Here is a 20,742-nt window from a genome sequence, read left to right as displayed (position 1 = left end):
TTTAAGCTTCCATTGAGTTCACCAGGAGAAGCAGCATGAACCTGCTCTTAACTCTCACGTTTGATAAAGAATTGCTTGCTGCTATTAACATTCCCAGAATGAAGGGCAAGAGGATGCCCTTCCTTTTACATACTATTTTGCCAGTTCTTTTTAGTTTCAGAGTGTTGTAACTATAAGCTATAGTTACAAGCCATCACCCCCCATCCTCTCTGTGTGTGGATTTTATGGGGGGGGGGCATCATTTATGACATCATGTCAAATTCTGCCTTGCCTCAATATTTTTTTTAAAAGCAAAGAGCCTGCTGTTGTTGAGGCCTATAAAAATCTCTTTGCCGTAGAAAGAGACAGGGAGCCCATTGCAATACTCTGCGTGATGCCTTGGTAATGAATGTGGACACAGGGATGTTCCGGCCTTTCATCATTGGCAATATGTTGCACTATGCTTCTCCTGAGGTGATTTGGGAACCCAAAAACAGCTACTGTGGTCCAAGACATCTGTGGTCCCAAATGCATCATTTGAAAGGCAACAAACACCAGCTCTGCCCCCCTGGAAAGATTCCGCTTCTGCCGGCCACCTTCCATCCCTGCCAGGCCTTTGCTGGCTTCTTGTCAGCCAACAGAAAATCCTGGCTGTCAGCTTTTGAATCTTTATGCGTGCTCTTTGTAAGTAAGCACTTTGGGGCAGAGACCAATCTTTTTAAAAATATATTTTATTAAGGTGATTTCAGTTAAAGGAAATAAAGTGATACAGGCAATAAAAGGAGGGAAAGTGTTTATATTGCTCTGTAATGCTGACAGTGTTGTATAAATAAGGCTCCATTGGGGGAGGGCAGGAATTGCAAGAAAGAAATTGTTGATCCTTCAGAATTAATGTGATGACAAAACATTGCTAAAAAGATGTATTTATTGTAAATGGCAGTTTTTATTCTATGTTTCTTTTCATGTCTCTGCTTACTGGTTGATTTCATCTCCCAAACAATCAGGTTGTTGAATTGCACACCTTGCAGCCCTGCCCCCAACCAGACAAGGATATGTGTGCAAAAACCCTTTTACGGCTCTTAATGTTGCCCCCCACCCCAATCTCTGATCAGTGCAAGATTGCAGGGGTCCAGGTGCTGACTCGGGGTTCAGGTTTCCTTTGGAAATGAGATATTCAGAGGGTGAAATAGGATACATTCTATGACCACGTTGCTGTGCAACACCTGAGAAGCTGTTGAATGCCTTTCCTTCTCTGGTTTGTTAATGCATTGGAGAGGTTTGCACATTCAAGCAATGAGATGCATGTATGAAGAATCACTAATGATGAACCACTGAAAAAAAAATCCCCACATCAAGTAAAAAATGATGCAAGTTCACCCTGAACAGAGACTCATCTGTTCTGCAGCCAACCAGCCATCATGTCAAGAATGATTATTTCCTGACTTTGATAATACAGGGGTTTTTTTAAAAAAAAATTAAAGTCTGCCTAACTTCCTACTTTCTTCTTCAGAGAGTGTGTTTACAAAAAGGGACATTATTCTGAAATGAAGCAGAAACAGCTACATCAGATGGAATAGCGTTTGCTTTAATCAATTTTTACCCACCGTGGCTGCTTTTCCCCCTATGAAATGAAGCCCCAGCTCCAGGAGAGATGGATTGGTGTAAACAGAAGCCACTAGACTGCCTCTCAAGCGACTTTTAACTTAACCAGGGTGAATCCCATTAAAGCCTGAGAATGAGTTGCTTACATTAAAATTGTCATGATGAGAAACTACTTGCAAGACTTTGAAGGAACTCCCAGCAATAAATAAATAAATAAATTTAAAATTGCTTGTGTTGGGTGTTTTTGGAGTACAGAAATACATCAGGTCTTTGATCATTGGTATTCATCAGAAAGATTTTACAGCTTGTGTTTTCCTTCGCTTTACCATTTCATCTATGTAATTTAGACAAAACTTTCATCTCCTTTTCAGGCTTTGACACAGAGAGTCTTTGAAAGAGTTTACGAGTGTTGATATTAGACAAAGTAGCCACATGCTGTTCTGTATTCTAAACGCTGCTGTGCCAGCAATTTTATACTCCTAATGCCATCCCAAATAATGTCCAAATGATCACTTAAGGATACATAGCAGTTTCTTTGATTATGCTTTAAAAAAAACACCTTAAAGGATATATAGATAAAATAAAGTTATTCTTAAAAGCTAACACAACTAGAGGCCTGAAACATGCTGTGTTATATACCCAGTAAAAAAACCCAGTAGACCTACAGTGAAGTAAGGTGGATGGGAGCCAAAGAATAGCATGATTTCAATGTAGAACTAATAAGTACCCTTACAGTGGTACCTAGGGTTACATACGCTTCAGGTTACAGACTCCGCTTACCTAGAAGTAGTACCTCGGGTTAAGAACTTTGCTTCAGGATGAGAACAGAAATTGTGCAGCGGGAGGCCCCATTAGCTAAAGTGGTGTCTCAGGTTAAGAACGGACCTCCAGAATGAATTAAGTTTTTAACCCGAGGTACCACTGTATTTGGTTGAAATTCCAGGGTGTAAACTCCATAAGAAGCCTAAGCACTGTGAAATTGCATTTGACATCAAACTAAAGCCCCTTCTGGTCCAAGAACATAGAACCAGTTGACTGGTTACCCATGAGGGTCATCTAGTCCATCCCCCTGCAATGCAGGGATCTCAGGTAAAGCACCCATGGGAGATGCCCATCCAGAAACCTCCAAGGAAGGAGAGGCCCCCCACCTTCCAAGGGAGTCCGTTCCACTGTCAAACAAATAAGGGTACTTATTAGTATCACACTCAAACAGAGCATGCCTTTTCAGCTCTCCAGAGGTGAGGTCTGCTATTTCAGGCAGCAGTGCCACCTGCCGACGGCTTGGAAAATAGCTGCCCAATTCCCTCTAATGCCATTAGGGGGGATGCTAAGTTAAACTGTTATTGTCAGGACAGCTGGCCATTTTGCAGATTCACCAGGCTTCGTGAAGAATGTGCACTTCATCTATGAAGTGGGAGTTGTGCACATTCCTGCACATTGTACGCAATTTCCAACTGGCCTTGGAGAATGTGCATATCTGAACTACATTTTGGGCATTCTCCAGCCAATTAGCTTAGTCCCCTTTGTACATTCTCTAGGTAACAGTCACATTCTCTGGCCAGTGTGCATTGTCTACGAGAAAATGCATTTCCCCCTGTTTCTAGTTCAGGCATGTGCAGTCTCTCCACCTCAGTTGCTTCTGACTCCCTGCTTAATCTTACATGGCCCACAACGTATTATCCCAATGATAAATTTTTCAGTCTCCTTTTCACCATTCGTAATTGTATCCTACAGTCATCTCCGTAGCAGAAGGAGGTCCCTCGCCCTCCTACAATCCAGATGGAAATAGTACCTGGCCCCACCGAGGACACCTTGCTGCTATCAAGCTGAGGAGCGGGGGGGGGGGGGAGAGAGAGAAAGAGCATGAAGCCCCTCTGGTGCCACTCAGAACCATTTCTGTCCTTGTCCACTGCTGGCAGCTTACCTCCAAGAAAACAGCACTTGATAGAAAAGAATGGCTGTTAACTTCTCTTATTGCTGAGGTATTTTCAAGGCTCAAAGATTGGATGTTGGTATGTTAGAAACACTGGCTATGTATGCGTAGTCCACGCTGAATACAAAGCATGCCTTATTTTAAAAAAATCATAGGTAAGCTGCATATGCAATGCTCTCTAAGCAGCAAACAAAAAATGCAGAAATTAACAGATGCAGAAAGTGGCTTATTGCCATACTGTTCTCCAAACAAGTTTCGAACATGCCTGTGCTTCCTCCAGAATAACTACAAAACTGCAATCTCAACAACAATATGCTAAATCCATTAGCACAGAAACAGTAATACATAGTCGTAATGTAATACACTCCACTCAGGATGGACCGATTTAAATCAAAACAATTTAAGACCAGTTACTTAATTCAGTCCACTCAGAGTGAAATTACATAAGCAGGCAGTATGTGTTACAGTTTCTATGCAAATGGGCTTGTCATATTGTTGAATTTGCAGTTTCGTAGTTCCCCAGAGGAAGGATTGCTGTGCTGTGTCAGGAGCTAGTTAATTTACATTATTATGATCAGCACAGACAAAATATCCGTTCAAATCATTGGTTTTAATTACTTTTCCCACTGTGTAATTCACACATTTCCTAAAGAGAAATGAATATCAAAATCTATGGATGTACAGTCCACATATTTTTGTTCTTGCTGAGAGACAAAAAAGGGCAATTGTGAAATTAACAGCTCATTATTTGACTCCCAAGTCCATCATACGCACTCAATGTACTCGGGCATCTCCGGGCCCCACACACCTGGACATTTCTCCCAGCATCCCGTTTCCCACAGTATGTGGCCATCATGACTAGTAGCTATTGAACAGACAGACTGATCTCACTGAATGTGTCCCATCGCCTCTTTAAAGTCTTCCAAGTTGATTACCATCACCAAACTTTGTAGCAGCAAATAGTTTGGCTTGGCTGTGTACTGTATCAAAGGCTCCACAGATAGGATCCACAAGGGTGAATCAGAATAAACTAAGCCCCAAATTCAGAAGTAAGGCAGTTGCTTATAAAATTTATTTGAAATCAGTTCTAATTTCACAGCTCTTGGCCCCCAGCTCTGACCAATACTCTGTGCTGCTGTTTGATTAACTGGATGCTTTCATATATGACATCAAGGACCAAACTGGACAGGATGTCAGGAGATGTCCTCTCACAGCTTAGGAACATAGGAAGCTGCCTTATGTTGAATTGGCCCATCTGGTCCAGTGTTTTCAACGCTGACCGGTAACGGCTCTCCAGAGTTTCAGGTGATTCTCTCCCAGTGTTACATCAATAGCATGGTTTCTGCCTGTGCTTCTAGAGCGAAGTGAGGTGCAGGTGGGGCTCATCCACCTGGGCAGGTAGCCCATCTAGGAGAAGAAAGACTCTGCCCCTAAACCTCCACTGCCTTGCAGGACATCTTTGGGAGAAGAAAAGGCTAAGGAGTAAATCCTACACAAATCCAGAGTCCCTAAGATGGTTGGATGGTGCCTTGTATGCCTGCTTGTGGCAACTCCTGCAGCCAAGCTGGTGCCAAATGTCTTGCTCTCCTTTCCTTTGGACCACATCAAGGTGGTCTTGTCATCTGGACAGCCCAGGGGCTCCTTACACACTGCCCAGGTTTGCACCCTGGGGAGGTCACTTTGGTGCTGCAAATGCAGCATGAACAATGTGATTAATTCCCATTCCCTGCAAAGAATGAAGATATCAACAAGTCTGAATGACTTTGAGTCTGAAGTTTGAAATATAGCATCACATCCAATATGCTATTTCAGATTTTGAGTTCGGACTCATTTAAAATTTGAGGCACAAGATTGGAAGCAAAGCAAATTCTAAATATTGGTGGATAGTTCACAATTCAGTCCTAATTAGAAACAGCACTGATAGTATAAGCACACTCAAGTAGAAAAAAGTGTGTGATTTTTAATGCTATTGGCACATAGGGATGCTTATATACCAATTAACAGTGTCATCGAAATCTCACATCAGTCAAGTCAACTGTTTCAGCTTCTGCAGTTCAGAGGTTGACTCCCAGATGTGCTGCAGTGTGGATCATTATTGGAAATATATGCCGAAGTTCACCAGGTTAACACCTGCCTGCCCAAGGTAACAGCAGCCCTCTGGACCTTGTGGGTCTATAATGACTTTCAAACGCTGTTTCAGCTCTTTGTGGAGCAAACCTGAGCAACCTATTTTTAAAATAAGAATAATGATAATTCTGCTGTGAAAATAAGCAGATATGGTTCTGGAGGTAGCACAGGGATAGAAAAGAATGAACAAGCTGAAACTTAATCCACACAAGATGGGGAAACCAGAATCTCTGAATGGAGGTTTACAAGTCATCTTGAAGGTCTCACGTTCCCTAAAAGACCAAGCTCAGAGTTTGGGAGGTTCAGGTGGTGGCAGCAGTCAGTCACTGGTCCTTTCTTAACCCCTTCAGCTGGTACACCAGCAGCGATCCTGTCACTTGGCAGGAACAGCCTCACCCTCATCATCCATGCCCTGGTCATATCCAGACTAGACTCCTGTAATGCATTCTTTGGAGACTGTCATAAAAATGGCAGGTGGTATTGTGGCAGTGTGAATGCACTCAGAATACCCACAGTATTGCTTTATGGCTCTTGTTATCACTGACTTTTAGGAGAGATGGCTTGTATTGTGCCCCAGCACCCCAAGTCAGCTCAATACCCTGGAGAAATGGTGTGTTTGTGTGTGTGTGTGTGTGTGTGTGTGTGTGTGTGTATTCTAATAGAAGTGCCGATTGTAAATAATAATAATAGCCAGCAGAGTTTCCCACTTGAATAAAATATTTGGGGTGGGGGCAGATAAGCCCTGCTGTACATAGCCGATCACATGATGAGGTGCACCCATATCATTTCAATGGAAATGCCGATCAGCTTGGGGGGCAGCCTCCTAAATTTTTTGGGTGGGATGAAGGGAGTTGGCTTCTATGGTAGCCAGATGGTGCAGTTTTTTGTTCTTGATAAAAGACGGTGTTTGGAATCTTGCAGCCTGCGTCTCCACCCAGCCAAGTACCATGTTGCTCTCTGGGTGCTCATCTATATCCTAGAGGGAGCGGGGATAATGAGTTTGCTCATCCAGCGCATGAGAAGCAGAGGATGTACAAAGTATGGCAGTAAGGGACAGCAGAACAGAAAGTGTGTAAAAGTATCAATTTACATCATAAATGTTTTAAGAGCACTGTTGCAATGGGGAGATAAAACTGTTGTTTTGCTTTCTGACTACTGGTGGTCTTCTGTCCAAACTGGGGCAGGTTGTTGTTCAGTTGGCAAAGCCCCCTCTCTGAATTAAACCTGACAGCTGAACTGAAGTGTTGCTTACTGTAAGCTGTTTAGAGAAAAGTGAAGAAAAAAATCTTAAGAGTGAAAAAGATTTTGCCAGGCTTCAGAGTAACAGCAGGATTCTAACCTAAATGCTCTTGTTGTTCTACTGTTTTATTGCATGTTAGAATAAAAATGATATTTCTAATGCAGCTTTCTTGCTATCGTGGAAAATGTTTTAATACAACATTATACTTCCTGCATCAGCTGTGGCTGAAATACACATTAAGAATCAGTGTGGTGTATTTTCCAAGACATTGAGCCCTTTGAAGTCAGAGAGAGAGAGAGAGGGAGAGAGAGAGAGAGAGAGAGAGAGAGAGAGAGAGAGAGAGAGAGAAGCGAAGCAGCGCTTCACTTTTCACACTCATCATAACAGTACTGGGATACTATTACAATAAAAAGTGTAACCTATTTCTCAGAATCACAACCCAACTATTTATTTCAGGGATGGTGGAAATGTGTTCTGGGGCAATTTCATACTCACTCGAACACTGTGGTAGGAAATTTCCTGACAAATTCAAAGCTCTTGAGGTTTTGGGTTCAATTTATTCAAAAATGTGCAATGATAGGAAGGCGTGGGGTGGGGGGGGGGAGAGAGAGCCAGAGTGATGCCTTCTCCCTCTCTCCATGGAAATTGCAGCAAATTAATTGAGTGACAGCATAAGGAAAGTGAAAGAAAGTGGAATTAGCAGGACTACTGTTAAATAAATAAATGTTTTGCTTATAAGGAGGATTCATGAAAATTCAAGAAATACTTTGGAGTGCAAAGATACATGGAACATACAAGGTATTGCACACACAGAATGCATGGTGGGGGAGTGTAATTGCGCACCTGTGCCCTTTAGCCTTACCTGCCCCCTCCCCAGGGCTTATCCACACCTTTCTTCCACTTTTTCCAAGCACAGGCCACAATTTACAGCTCCGTGTCCAAGTATCCTTTTTTCACTCCAGAAAATTCCCTGCAAAAATCCATCAATTAAAGCTCCATTGAAGCAAACGTCAGTCTGTGGGAAAAGTGGATTGACTTTTGCTCTGATTCAGCTTTAAAGAGCGGGTTTTCATGGGTAAACAAACAAACAAACAAACAAATAAACAAAAATCCTCAGACATGGAGCATTAAAGCACAGACCTCTGCCTGGAAAGAGCTGGGCAAAAGGTAAGGGTGGAAAAACCCAAAGGTTCACATATGTGTCCTAGCACCTCAAAGCCTGTTCAAGCACGGATGCTCAGGCCTTTCTTGTTTCTCAGCACTTGAAGATTCACTGCCGAATGTGTGCAGTGGCTCTGTGGACAAAGACAGCATTTTACAAAGGTCTGTCATCCCTTGTTGCTGAAGTTATCAAGTGCAGGCAGGTGAAAGGTTAGGCTAATATACAGAGGATGATTTGTGATCTGATTTAGCATGTTCATATTATCTGTAAACAAAGCTAAAATATTTGAAATTTCTTGAGGTGGCCTAGCGTTGTATTTGCCGAAGGCATCCATTCACTAATGAATCTAGGAAACAGAAGAATAAAACACTGGAAAAAGCCCCCTCTCCATCACCGGAGTACATGCAGACATTCAAAGACACACAGGCCCCAGGTCCCCAGTCATGAGCCTCATGCCATTGGATACGGGCACATTGCAAGGCGCATGTTGCCACTGAGGCCATAGCATAAAGGTGGCCCTGTGCAGTTTCCACATTCCTGCATTTGGTGTGTTCCAGTGTTTACTGCTTGCGAATCTGTGAAAAGGCCTTAACTGGAGACCATTCTGACAAAGTGTGTAGAGGACACAAGGCACTCTCTCAGCACAGACTGAATAACTACAAATGTTTGTGTGTGTGGATGTCCTTGTTAGTGCAGGTGAGAGGAGAGAGACTTTCTGCTGGCCATCAGGCAATGGCTTTTTCTACCTGCCTCCCCCCCCCCCTTCAGCCCCAGGAGCCTTCAGAACAGAGCTGTTCTACTTATTTGTAATTGTTTTACTGCTGATTTCTTGATTATTCTATACAATTTATGTTATAATGGTGATCTTCTATTATGTTATTGTTATTATTTGTGAGCTGCTTTGTGTCTCTTGTGAGTGAAAAGCGGCATAGAAATATAAGAAATGAAATGAAATGAAATGAATGGTAGCAGCAATGCTGGTCCTGGGTTTATTTTGTTGCTGTTATTGGTATTGTTATGAGTTTGTGGGGTGCCTGGACTCCCCTTCCAATTTCTGGGTGCCAGATGCAGGATTTCGTGTGTTAAAATACAAGCCAGGAGCCCGCCTGGTAATGGTCTGCTAAATATGAGTTTGTTAGGCAGTGGTTTTCAACCTTTTTGAGTCCATCGCTCCCTTGACCAACCACATCCTTTCAGTGGCTTCTCTATGGGATACGGGGAATCCACACGTGTGTTCCATACGAGGCCCATTCTGCCTCCCCCCCCTTCTGCCCTTGCCCATTTCTGGCACACATGTAAGCGGCAGCGCACAAATGGGGAATCCCCTTTCACTTCTTTTTACTAGCACTTGCCAAACTAAAGCATCTTTCCATATTGCTTCATTTTAAATTTAAGTGTGGGACACGGGTGCAAGAAATTCAGGAAGAAGAAGGAATAAAATAGCAGGCAACATTAGGCCAACAGAGACCCTGGGAAACAGCCTGGAACTCCTTGGAATCTCACACTGCTCAGAGATTGGGAAGGGCGTGTAACAATATTAATGTGGAAATACCGGATTTTTCGCTCTATAAGACGCACCAGACCACAAGACGCACCTAGTTTTTGGAGGAGGAAAACAAGAAAAAAAATATTCTGAATCTCAGAAGCCAGAACAGCAAGAGGGATCGCTGCGCAGTGAAAGCAGCAATCCCTCTTGCTGTTCTGGCTTCTGGGATAGCTGCGCAGCCTGCATTCGCTCCATAAGACGCACACACATTTCCCCTTACTTTTTAGGAGGGAAAAAGTGAGTCTTATAGAGCAAAAAATACGGTAGTTCAATTTGGCTGTGTACTTTTTCATGTGTTTTGTTTATTGTTTGCAACTACTTTTGTTATGTTTGTAATTTTGTAAATCTTCTCCTGTTGTAAGGTGCCTTGAGCACGGTTTTATCAATGGGAAGGCAGCATTGGCAATGAGCCACAGCCCTACTCAGCCACGAAGCTCACGTGGCCTAATAATAATAATAATAATAATAATAATTTATTTGTACCCTGCCCATCTGGCTGGGTTTCCCATACAATACAGCCTGAGTCACACACCCCAGCACAGCTCATGCCTTCTGTTAATGGAATGACTTTATTTGTTACATGCATAAATACTTTTAGTTCACCACTAAGGGCCAAAGTCCTCTCATGGTGTCTTATATCTGTAAGTCAGTGTTTAAATCAACACCAGTGCAATTAAATGAAAAAGACCAGCCCAGTTGCTGCTAGACCAAAACAAACAGCTCAAATACAGTCTCAAAATAATCCACCATACCATGAAAACTGAAAAATATATGCTAAGCTGACATCCCTATTAATGATTTGGAAGAGCAAGAAGCAGCGGAGAACGGAGCAAATATTTAAATGCAGTACATTTTACAAATAACATGAGTTGTGCAGCATGGTGTCAGCCATAGAAAAAGCTGAATCTGGATCTGAAAGAGGCAACAGACATTTGGACACAGTATCCAAGCCCAAACATCTCTCCACCTTGAACTGCAACAGCACAGCAGGATTCTAAATGCACCTTTTCAAAACATTTTCACTTTGGTAACTAATGCTGCCACTGGATTTTCAGTTCTGTTTTATCAATATTATTGTGTTTTCACCCTCCCTTTGTCTTATCATTTTAATTTGTATGCTGCTTTGAGACGGATTGTGACATGCAGCAAATAAACATATACCGTACCTCATTTTGGGGAAGGCAGTTCCAGAGATGAGGGTTGGTTGGAGAGGCTGGCAGGCAAAGTGTTAAGCACCCCTTCCTGCTCAAAATTTCAGCTTCCTTGCGCAGCTTTTCATTAAAAAGAAATGCTTCATTACACACATTTGCATGTAATGGTTAGTTTGCCCTAGAGTTCAGGAATTACAGTGTTTGAAGTGAGGATCACCATCAGCCGTTCTGTATGGATGTGCGCTTTGTCACAGGACACCGCAGAGCAGGTGTGCAGGTGTGGACTTGTCACATATGATGAGCAAGCTTCTCTCTCTTTCACTGCCCATGCCAGGAGGCCCTGTGTGGCAGCAGCAGCATCCCTCAGTGGGTACACACGAAACCAAACATGTTTCTATACACATGCATGGAGAAAGAGTGATAGCGGTTCAGTGGGGGCTGGGGGATTTTGTTAGAAGTAGGTCTGTGGACCCACAACCTCATCCCACCCCAAAGCTGCCTGTTAACTGCCTGATTCGAAGCCTGTGCTGGGGGGGGGGGAGAGAGAGGTGGGGGCTGGCAGGAGAAGTAAGAGCTGCTTTGGGCCTTTTGAAAGCTTCATATTGGGGGTGCCAGATGGCGAGGCAATGATTTCACCCAGTCCAATCATGGTAGGAATGTTTAAGATCAGGCATTAAAGATGATGCAATGTGGTAGATTTTACTGCTTCTTTTTATTGCCCCATTAATTAACAGGATAATGTTTGCAGGAGGGGAATATGAGGCAATAAACTGCTTTTGTGGGTGATTAAACATTTGAATGAAACTAAGACATTTGATGGTGCAAAAGCAGTTTATTGAGAAGCACATTTCCACTACGTATTAAACAAAGACCAGATTGCACAGGCGAGGTGGGACAAGGAGGACCAAATTCTGAACTACAGGCAGTTTTAGCACTTTCTGGACAAGCAATAAGGGAACAGATTATTTTATATATGAATTTACTATCAATCACATGGTATATGCAAGTAATGGGAGACGGGAAGGATCACATAAGCACTCCATAAACAAATCAAGAGTGAATGCTTAAGAAAGCCTGGACATGGTCAAACTGTTGTGTAGGCTTTGTGCCAGCAAATCAGGATGAATGCTCAATAAACAGATCCAGTGGAGCCCAAAGATAAGAAGAAACCACCGTTTAGGTAATTTAAACTTGCAGAACGAAACTGAAAGCTGCCATTGACTTTAGCTCAATAGGATTCCCCCCCCCCCATTACATACAGTACATTGAAATTTACATTTTAGAGTTGCAACCAGAATTTAATGTCTAAATTTGAAAGTCACCCTGCGAATCCAGGAGGTGTGTTGGGGCAGCTGTGGCTCCGCAATGGTGAAGATGAGGCAATTCTGCATCTGGTCATGGCATTTTCTTCTTCATTTTAACACCACACATTCTAGAGTAGATTAGCGGCACCGAAACTATGTTCTCACTTGCCATTAGATGTGCTTTAAAGTGTGGGCAAATAACAAGCAATTCAGGATATGTTTTCAGTGCTTTGTATAGCTCTATACTACATATGACTTCATAGATGCCAGGCAAGTTCTAATGGAAATAAATGCATCAAATCTTGGAGAAAAAAGAGCCTTGGTCCATATACAAGTACGTATAAATAATAATAAATTTCAGATATATCTTTAAAAAATCTGTAATTATTTCAGGAATTAAATACTGCTGCTTCAAGTCTTCTATTTTTACTACCTATATTAATTACAATTCTTTATCCAAATATACTATATTAAACTTTATGATTGCAATACTAAGTTTATTTATGCCAACATTTTATACAGTGCTAATACTGTAGTATTGATATGGCATCCGTAATTAATCTATATCCTACTATCTTAAATTTTTTTGGACAAAAAATACCTCAATTCAATTTTTTCTTTTGGCAATCTCACCAAATATATCTAAATTTGGCCCGTCTTGCGCATTTTGGTGCATGGCTGAGCAAGAGAGGTGAGCAGAGCCTTTCTGTGGTAGGGTAAAAGATTTCCTCCTCTTTCAAATATTCTGATTATTTCTACTTTTAGTTAAGCATTTTTATTTATTTATTTATATATCCCCGGCTACGCCCAGGAGCCCAACCCTACACTTAGTTACACAGATGAAAGTCCAGCTGTGGTCAGCAGGCTACAAGCTCAGACACTGTAAAGACTAACGTATTTAGCGTGACAAGCTTTTATGAACTCTGTCCAGAACTCTTGATGAACCTATGACTATTTCTTGCATTTGCTTGGCCTTTAGACCCTACTGTGTAAAAAACTGTTTCTTACCCCCCACACACACATCTGCCCCCCTCAGTCTGCCCGCATCTTTCTAGATCATGTCATGCTTTTTACCAGTGGTTGGTGAGTGTAGGCACACGATTCCCTTTCATTTCTACTGCAACATACTACTCAGGATACTCTTCAGGAATCACATTTCTGTCTACCCTATTTGAACTCACAACACAAAAAACCCACTACCATTTTGGTTCTAGTCTTTTCTAACTGCAGACACAGGTTTTGAAAAGACTGCCTTTTGTTTTCCTTCAGAGAATAGTAAAAGTGTGTGATGTTTTTCCTTGCTGGAAGCATTTGAGGAACAGACAAACTCTTGTGAACAATTTAAAAGCTGCCGCAGTTCAACTGAACTGCAATATTTAACCCATTTTATTCTCTGCCTATCACCAACATTAAAGGCAAAGCTTTGATTCCACATTTTATGATTCCATTTGTTATTGTCTTAAGCCTGATTGCAGCCTGTGTGTTTTCAGCAGATTATCTCTGGTAATCACTTTCTTTTCTGCAATGGAAATGATCTGAAAATTGCTCTTTGATAACCAGGGATGGGTTCATTGAGGCCACGATGCAAAAAGCAAGAATTGTGCAATAATCATTTGTAAAGAGAAACCGTTATCAAAGGAACTGCGGGGGACACCTCCAGGACTTCTCGGGCGAGTTGTTGAAATTTGAAACATATATTTCTCACACAGGAATTTCACTGTAAACTCTTCTGAATAATGCATGAGACTTGATTTAACGTCACAGTTAATCCTGGCATTTGCCGCCGGAAAATAGTACTCTTAGGGTACATCAGATTGGGGGTAGGGGAGAGGAGACGGGAGCAGCGCAGAACTAAAAACTGTTAAGATAGTTGTGGCAGAATTCCAAGCAGCTTGATAGGAAGATACTTTTTGTTGGTAAGAACCTTCCTTAATGAAGCACAATAACCAGCTGCTCCCATAACAGGCAAGAGGAAAGGGCAATGCCCACTCAAGTCTGGCTTTGCCGCTGACTGCACCAACTCAACAAGGTTCTGCTGCCTCCCTGACTAGAGACTGTGTATAAAAAACACAATTGTCACATATTTTTAAGAGTGACTATTGATATTTTGCATCCATAGAGTACTTTTCTGCGTTCAAAGCATGTGTACCTTCACAACAGTCTTGCAATTGTTTATTGTGCTGCAACACATCCATTGGTGCACCACTTCTGGCCACAATACAGTATGTATTTTTTTTTCATGGTGCAGGTTGGGAGCTAAGGGTAACAGACACGGCCTTGCCTGAGCTCTGCAAAGGCGTTTGTGGTTGAAATGAGACTGCCTATCCACAAGCAGGACAGACTTCAGCTCTTGCAAAGAGACTTCCCCTGGTGAATCCTCACTTCCTTGTTCCATGCGTCTCCCCCCAACATGCTCTAGTGGGTTGGGGGACCCCTGGAGCAGATTGGGGGGGCATGTTGGAGTGCAAGGGGAAGCAGACATTCCACCGTGTGAGCAGAAATTGGCTCAGGTGTTGTTGGATATCACACATGGAGCTTAAATGCACTAGGGACTTCCTGCTACCCCGGAGTAATGCTGCTGCTTTGATTATGTTGAATTTAATTTATTCACATTTTGATCCTGATCTATTCCTTTGCTGTCTGCTACGTATTAATTCATGAAAGCTTTGTTAGTTAAGCAAACATGAATATTTTTTCATTATAGTCATTCTTAATTTATGAAAGGAATTGCTTTTTTATCTATTCAGAAGAAGTTTAACTGGAATGTTTGCTAGCTAGTTAACGTGGATATACATTTACAGAATGTATCTAATCAGCTGAGTATATTTATGTGTTGTTTTGCTGCATCTACATGTTGATTTGTTTTACTCTTTCCATGAGCCGCTTTGAGCATATTTATGGGAAAGCAGCAAATAAAGACACAAATATAATTAATAGCAAACAGGCACCTGATTCCTGCACTGCTTTGCTGAAATCAGAAGCTCTTGGCCACACGGAAGACCCTGCAGCAGATGTCTCCTATGCCAGCATTACTCAGGTCTTGAGCAATGAGTGCAAGCTTTTCACATCACCCAATAGCATGGGAAAGAATCACATTGCAAATTGCTTTTTCCACCTTACAAACATGAGCAATGGGCCCTAAATTACCCCTAAAGATGTAAAATGTGAAGTGGCCCTGTATTTACAGCTGATGAAGTAAAAGGATGAAGTTCATCTTAATCAGAAGTTCTACTTATTCCTGCTCCCACCTCCTACATGGGATCAAATTGGAGCAATTCTCAAAGAACAAATCTGATGTCTTCTTGTAAAAGATTTAGAAATGGTAGGAAAATCTAATACATCACTGTAACTTTGCAAAGACAAAACGCAAACCCTCACAAAGATTAATGTGTGGTCAAAGTATATCAATCAATTCTTTATTGCAGTCCAAAGACTCACCAATAGATTCCAGTACATAAAAAGACATAAAACATACTTACTACTTGGACATCAGATAAAACTAAGCTTCTTTCAGACCTTTACCTAATACAAAGTGCTCTCTGAGTTCAAAGCATGCCTTAGAATGAAACTTGGCAACTGCCAAAGTTACACTGGGAAACCTACCCTCTAATAGGTACCTAACATAAAATTGTGCAGGTCTTCCTGGAAGGTTTGCAATTAAAGGAATTACCTTTTGTTGTCGGACCTGCTTGTATAGTCTGCAGGACAGTAGAATATGCTGCATAGATTCTACTTCCTGATTTGTACAGAGGCATAATCTAGCAGAGTAAGGAAATACCTGCAAATCTGCCTTGGAGCATTTTAGAAGGAAACACATTCAGTCTGGCCTTGGTAAAAAGTCTGCGGTAGTTGACCACAGTCAAGTTCTTTAGATATTCAGCTATGTGAAATGTCCCGACGTACTGTAAACTCACAGCTCTTGGTGAGCAGGATGAGTATGAACAGGTCTGCAGATCACCACAGGCAATGGCCCACAGTCTTTGTTTTAGTGATTTAAAGGCTATGTTGAAGCCCAAGTGTTCAAGAAGAGATGGGGACAGCCCAATTAAGGAAGCTTTTTGGGCGTTGCACTTGGACCAGAAACTAACATACTCATTCTGAGCTAGATGTTGTAGTAGTCCTGTCCCCAATATGAAAACACTGACTTTAAGCCAGTATCTGAAGGCTGCCCTCCAGGCCCAGGTCAGTAGCGGGCATTCCCAAGTTTCCAAGAAAATGACTGAGGTAGGCACATCTGGGGATCTGGAGGACAGCCCTCAAGAATTTAGCCTGGAGATCATCCAACTCAGATGTTAATCCTCCACTCCAGATATTAGAGGCATATAGTAATTCGGCAGCTGTCCTGAATATTTTGATGGCAGGTGGAATATACTGGCCCCCTTTAGTAAAGTGGCTGATTGACTAACTTGTGCTTTCTGGAGGGCTGCAGATCTATGGGTGATCCATGTCGTTATGTGATGGAATGTCAGCCCCAGGTATTGGAAGCTTCCAATCTGATTGAGGGCGTGCTCATCTAAATGACCATTTGCAGTGGGAAAGATTCTTTTCAAAAACCAAAAATTTTTATTTCCCAAAACTAATTTTTAGGCCATTCTGTACACAATAAGGCATGAACCTCTTTAGCTGATAATTTAGACCTGGTCTGGAACATGAGAGAATGGCTGCGTTGTCAGCATACAATAATAATGGAGTCCTCCTGACCCCAAGTTTGGGCGGGTGGCCAAGTGGCTCCTCTAGCACATCCTCTAGGTCATTTATAAATATATTAAACAATGAGGGTGCCAGGATACATTTATAATTATCTAGTGGCAGCTAAAATAGCAGTATGTACTTGTTGCTAGGCGCCAGTCAGTAGGCTGTCAGCCATCAGTTTCTGAGCCACATGATGAGAGATCAACTGAATTTAGATTTAGACCAAATCCATCTTTCTAGAGGAGGACTCATGTGACTCTATCAACCCATGCCCATGAACCCTTGGAGGAGGGATTTCACATACAATAAACACTTACTCTACAAAAATCCATATATACACAGTTTATACAGCATTGCATTCATAAATGTATAAAGTGTTCCTGAGAAAACATAGCAAAAAATATTACTTATTAAATTTATATAATGTCCTTCATCCAAAGATCACAGGTGGGCTACAGTATAAGTAATTTAAGACTGTTTGTAACTTAAATGCTTTAAAAGGCAGACATTACTAAAGGAATGAAATCTAAATCAACTGTTACACCTTGCTTCCTCAAAATTACTTTCTAAGATTTTTTTGTACTGATAGCTTTGTAGATGTTACACAGTCATGTGCTTTGAAAAATTTAAGAGAAATTTGATTGGGAGCACAGCTCAGTGGAAAAGTGCCCTGTCTTGTATGTTAGTGGTCCCAGATCCAATCTCTGGCATCAACCAAGGGAACAGAGGTAGCAGATTTGGAAGACACACACACCTGGCACCTGGAGTTGCCAGTAGGAATAAGCCTATTTTGTACAAGGCTTCTTCATGTGAAGCAATTCATTTCTGTATGCACTGAAAATAGACTCAGTGGCGTCTAGCGCAGAATAATGAGTGTCCTTCCTAGGGGTGCATCCCAGTACTGTATGTGTTTTCAAGGTAACTGCTCACCAGGTACACTTCGAGAACTGAAGATTGTGGGGTAGAAATCTATCAGTAACCCAATAAAAATATTTATCGGTACCAGAGTACTGAAAGAAGGAGTGCCTTTGGGTGACCAGATTAAATTCAGGCCGAAGACGCAAGCCAGGTTGGAACCAGTCATTTTGTTGAAAATGCTTTCCTGTGACACCTGGAAAGAGGCAACACATGCAGATCATTAAGCACAAGACACACAGAGGACCAAACTGCTAACTATTCAGAACTGGAGGCGCAGCTGCCTCCCGTTTAAAGATTTCATTCTACCCTCTGCTTCCCTGCCAAGAAGTCTGCCCAGCCTCTGAACTGGCTTGCAATAAAATAAGATAAACAATTGATGCAGCATTTGTTTACTAGCAGGTATAGCAATTGGTATACCTAACTCTAACCGTTATCTGATTCCAACTCTGAACAGCAAAGTAGAGATGGAGTTAGGGGAGTTTGACCGGTTTGCCTGCCCAAGAGGGCAAATGCAGGGAGCACCACAACAATGACAAACAATGGAAGGCGGGGGGGGGGGGCACTGAATTTTGATGTTGCCTGGGATGCTGCTGAAATTTGGAAACCCAAAGCACCACAGCCAGGATACGAACCCCGCAGATTAAGCCAAACCCATTTTCAGCCCTGCCCACCTGCCCAAGGCCAGTCCCGAGAAGGTTGGCTCATGGAGCCCAAAAGGTTCCTTAGACTATGGGGATAGAGAGCAGGGTCGGCCGACGTGAGCCAGGTCCAGGGGTGTGTACAGCAAGCAGAATCCACATTCACAAGGGTGTAAGTTGCTGAAATGCCAAGGAGCTCTTTGGGTTCTCAAGAGACGAAGAGACATGTGGTGTTGTGTAAGACACCAGGGGAAGGCTCCTTCAGAAGCATCAAGCTGCCTCATCCCTTCTCCTCCTTGGGGGCCAGGGATGGAGGCCAGAGCCAGGCCCTCAGCTTTCTCCTATCCCAGGGGTTCTCAAAGTGGGGCTCCACAGACCACGAGTGGCCTGCTAGCTTTATTCAGGTAGTCTGCAGTGGCGATTCCCAGGGATGGGAGTCCCTGGGATAACTCAGTCAGTAGAGCTTAAGATTCTTAATCTCAGGGTCATGGGCTGAGCAAGAAGATTCCTGCACTGCAGAGGGCTGGAATAGATGACCTTGGTGGTAGCTTCCAACTCTGCCATTCTATGCTTCTATGCTGGTTATACTTTTATGTTGTCTGTTAAAAATTTAGTAAATTGTGGTGGTAGTGGATGTTTACTTTTCAGTGTGCCTGCCAATAAAATATATTCATTACAAGCAAGATGTGCTTGTATCGATCTCATTTGTAGCCATGCTCACCAAGGTAAGAATGAGATTTATTAGTAGGCTCTAGGACTTGTGGGATGGGAGTTGTCTTTGGAGCAAGAGACACTCCTAAGTAGGTGAAATCCTTTTCTGAACTGAGACAGTGTCCAATGTTTCCATCATATATATCAGGAACACCCCCCCCCCCCGAGTCCACTGCAGGGGACTTGCAGTTTTTCATTTCAAACAGCTGTGTAAGAGAGGCTCCCTCTCTCTCAAGCCTTCCCACACGAGCACCTTCACAGAGTCCCTTTTGCCACCTCAGACTTCCCCAAGAGCCCTGCTTAAAACAATAATGCCCCCGGTGCTGGTGTGATGGCGTCCATAGCCATCCTTTGGCTTGAAATGTCTAACTTTATTGACCACCAATGTTGCTGGCCACAAGCTGAACTGCACAAAGCCGCCTGTTGTTTATGTCAACTGAAACTCTTCAGCTGCCCTCCCAGGATGTTCACACTACCTTGACCTTTCCAAATGTAAAGTGTTCCCTCAGACAGTGAAGATGAAAAAACAAGGATCAGCAAAAACTGCAGATCTGAGCACCAAAATCAACTCAAGTCTGCACTTTACATAATAAGGGACACTCAAAAATAATTCTATGTTCTGTTATCCAATTACCAGAGACATCACAGAGTACTTTTGCACACCTCATTAACACCTTGAGCGTTGAGAAGTGTGTTGAAACGGCATGTCTATTACTGGAACAAAAAGTCACTTAGATCCATAATGCTGAGGAGAGATATTTGTAGCTAAAATAATAGCAAATGAGGTGAGGATTTTCATAATAGCTTCTGGAGATTATATTAAGCAATGACAGATGAAGGTATCTGATGCATTCTGTAGTACTGTGTAAGCAGAAGTGGCTCTATTATAAGGGAAACTGAGGCAGAATGAAAGAATCACCTTGCTGCATCACAGGCGCCACTTAGTCCAGTTTTATATATGTTTTATATATGTTGTGAGCCACCCAGAGTGGCTGGGGAAACCCAGCCAGATGGGCAAGGAATAAATAATAAAATTATTAGTAGTAGTAACCCATCTGCAACATGGTCCAGACACTTCTGCTTTTTAAAAAGCTGCAGCCTCTCTGGGCTCAACAAAAGCAGAGGCCATTACAGAATTTGGGCTGGCGTTCAATGTGATGAAGGAAGTGTGAATGCCAGCAAGACAACTGCCTTAGGAGGCAGGTTTTACTTATCATTACAGGCAACAGAGTGAGTGATGGATATTTTTGATCTATGGGGCACCAATATGTTTTCCGGAGCAGCTCTCACTTGGAATGAATGGTGGCTCTTCTCAGTGAGGCCTGCGCATTAGAGATTCCAGACAGACTGTGCTCCAGCTTATTAGGCCCTCCCCCCCCCCATTTACAACAGAGAGACAAACCCCTCAAAGCGATGTTAATATTATATCACATGCAGCTGAATAAATGTGTATAGAAATGGTGTGCATGCTCTGGGCAGCTGTGACGAACTGGAGCTTCACAGCCATGTGTATTTGCAGCAAAACTGTCCCTTGCTATGATCAACGTGTGGATGTCCTTCTTTTTTGTATGTGAAAAGACTTCCCACACTGGAAAAAGTGGTCAGAGTGCAGCAGATTTAAAAGATAAGCACACATACTTCAATAGGTGCCACTGGAAATTGGATGGTTGCAGGTCTCCAGACTGCTGTTATTTTGTTATTTGGCTAGATATGGCTTTGAAGCTGGATTAAATACACGT

At 42.5% G+C, this 20,742-nt stretch overlaps 1 protein-coding gene across 6 annotated transcripts in view; it reads right to left on the bottom strand.

The window, feature by feature from the left end:
* Positions 1-20,742, bottom strand: part of LOC308477197 (rho GTPase-activating protein 8-like) — a 60,137-nt gene that overhangs the window by 2,944 nt on the left and 36,451 nt on the right. For 5 of the 6 annotated variants that reach the window (XM_081005628.1, XM_081005632.1, XM_081005630.1 and 2 more), the window contains one exon: positions 15,434-17,847. The exons of the other annotated variant lie outside the window; for it this stretch is intronic. In XM_081005628.1, coding sequence (XP_080861754.1) covers positions 17,650-17,847 — 198 coding nt within the window. In that variant the 3' untranslated portion in view covers positions 15,434-17,649. Of the gene's footprint in view, positions 1-15,433; positions 17,848-20,742 lie in introns of those variants that run through there. 6 annotated transcript variants of the gene reach the window in all.

Source organism: Podarcis pityusensis, assembly GCF_964106645.2.
Source record: "Podarcis pityusensis genome assembly, chromosome: 5".
Classification (NCBI taxonomy): domain Eukaryota; kingdom Metazoa; phylum Chordata; class Lepidosauria; order Squamata; family Lacertidae; genus Podarcis; species Podarcis pityusensis.
Note: the sequence above shows the minus strand (reverse complement) of the source record. Positions and strands in the feature narration are given on the sequence as shown.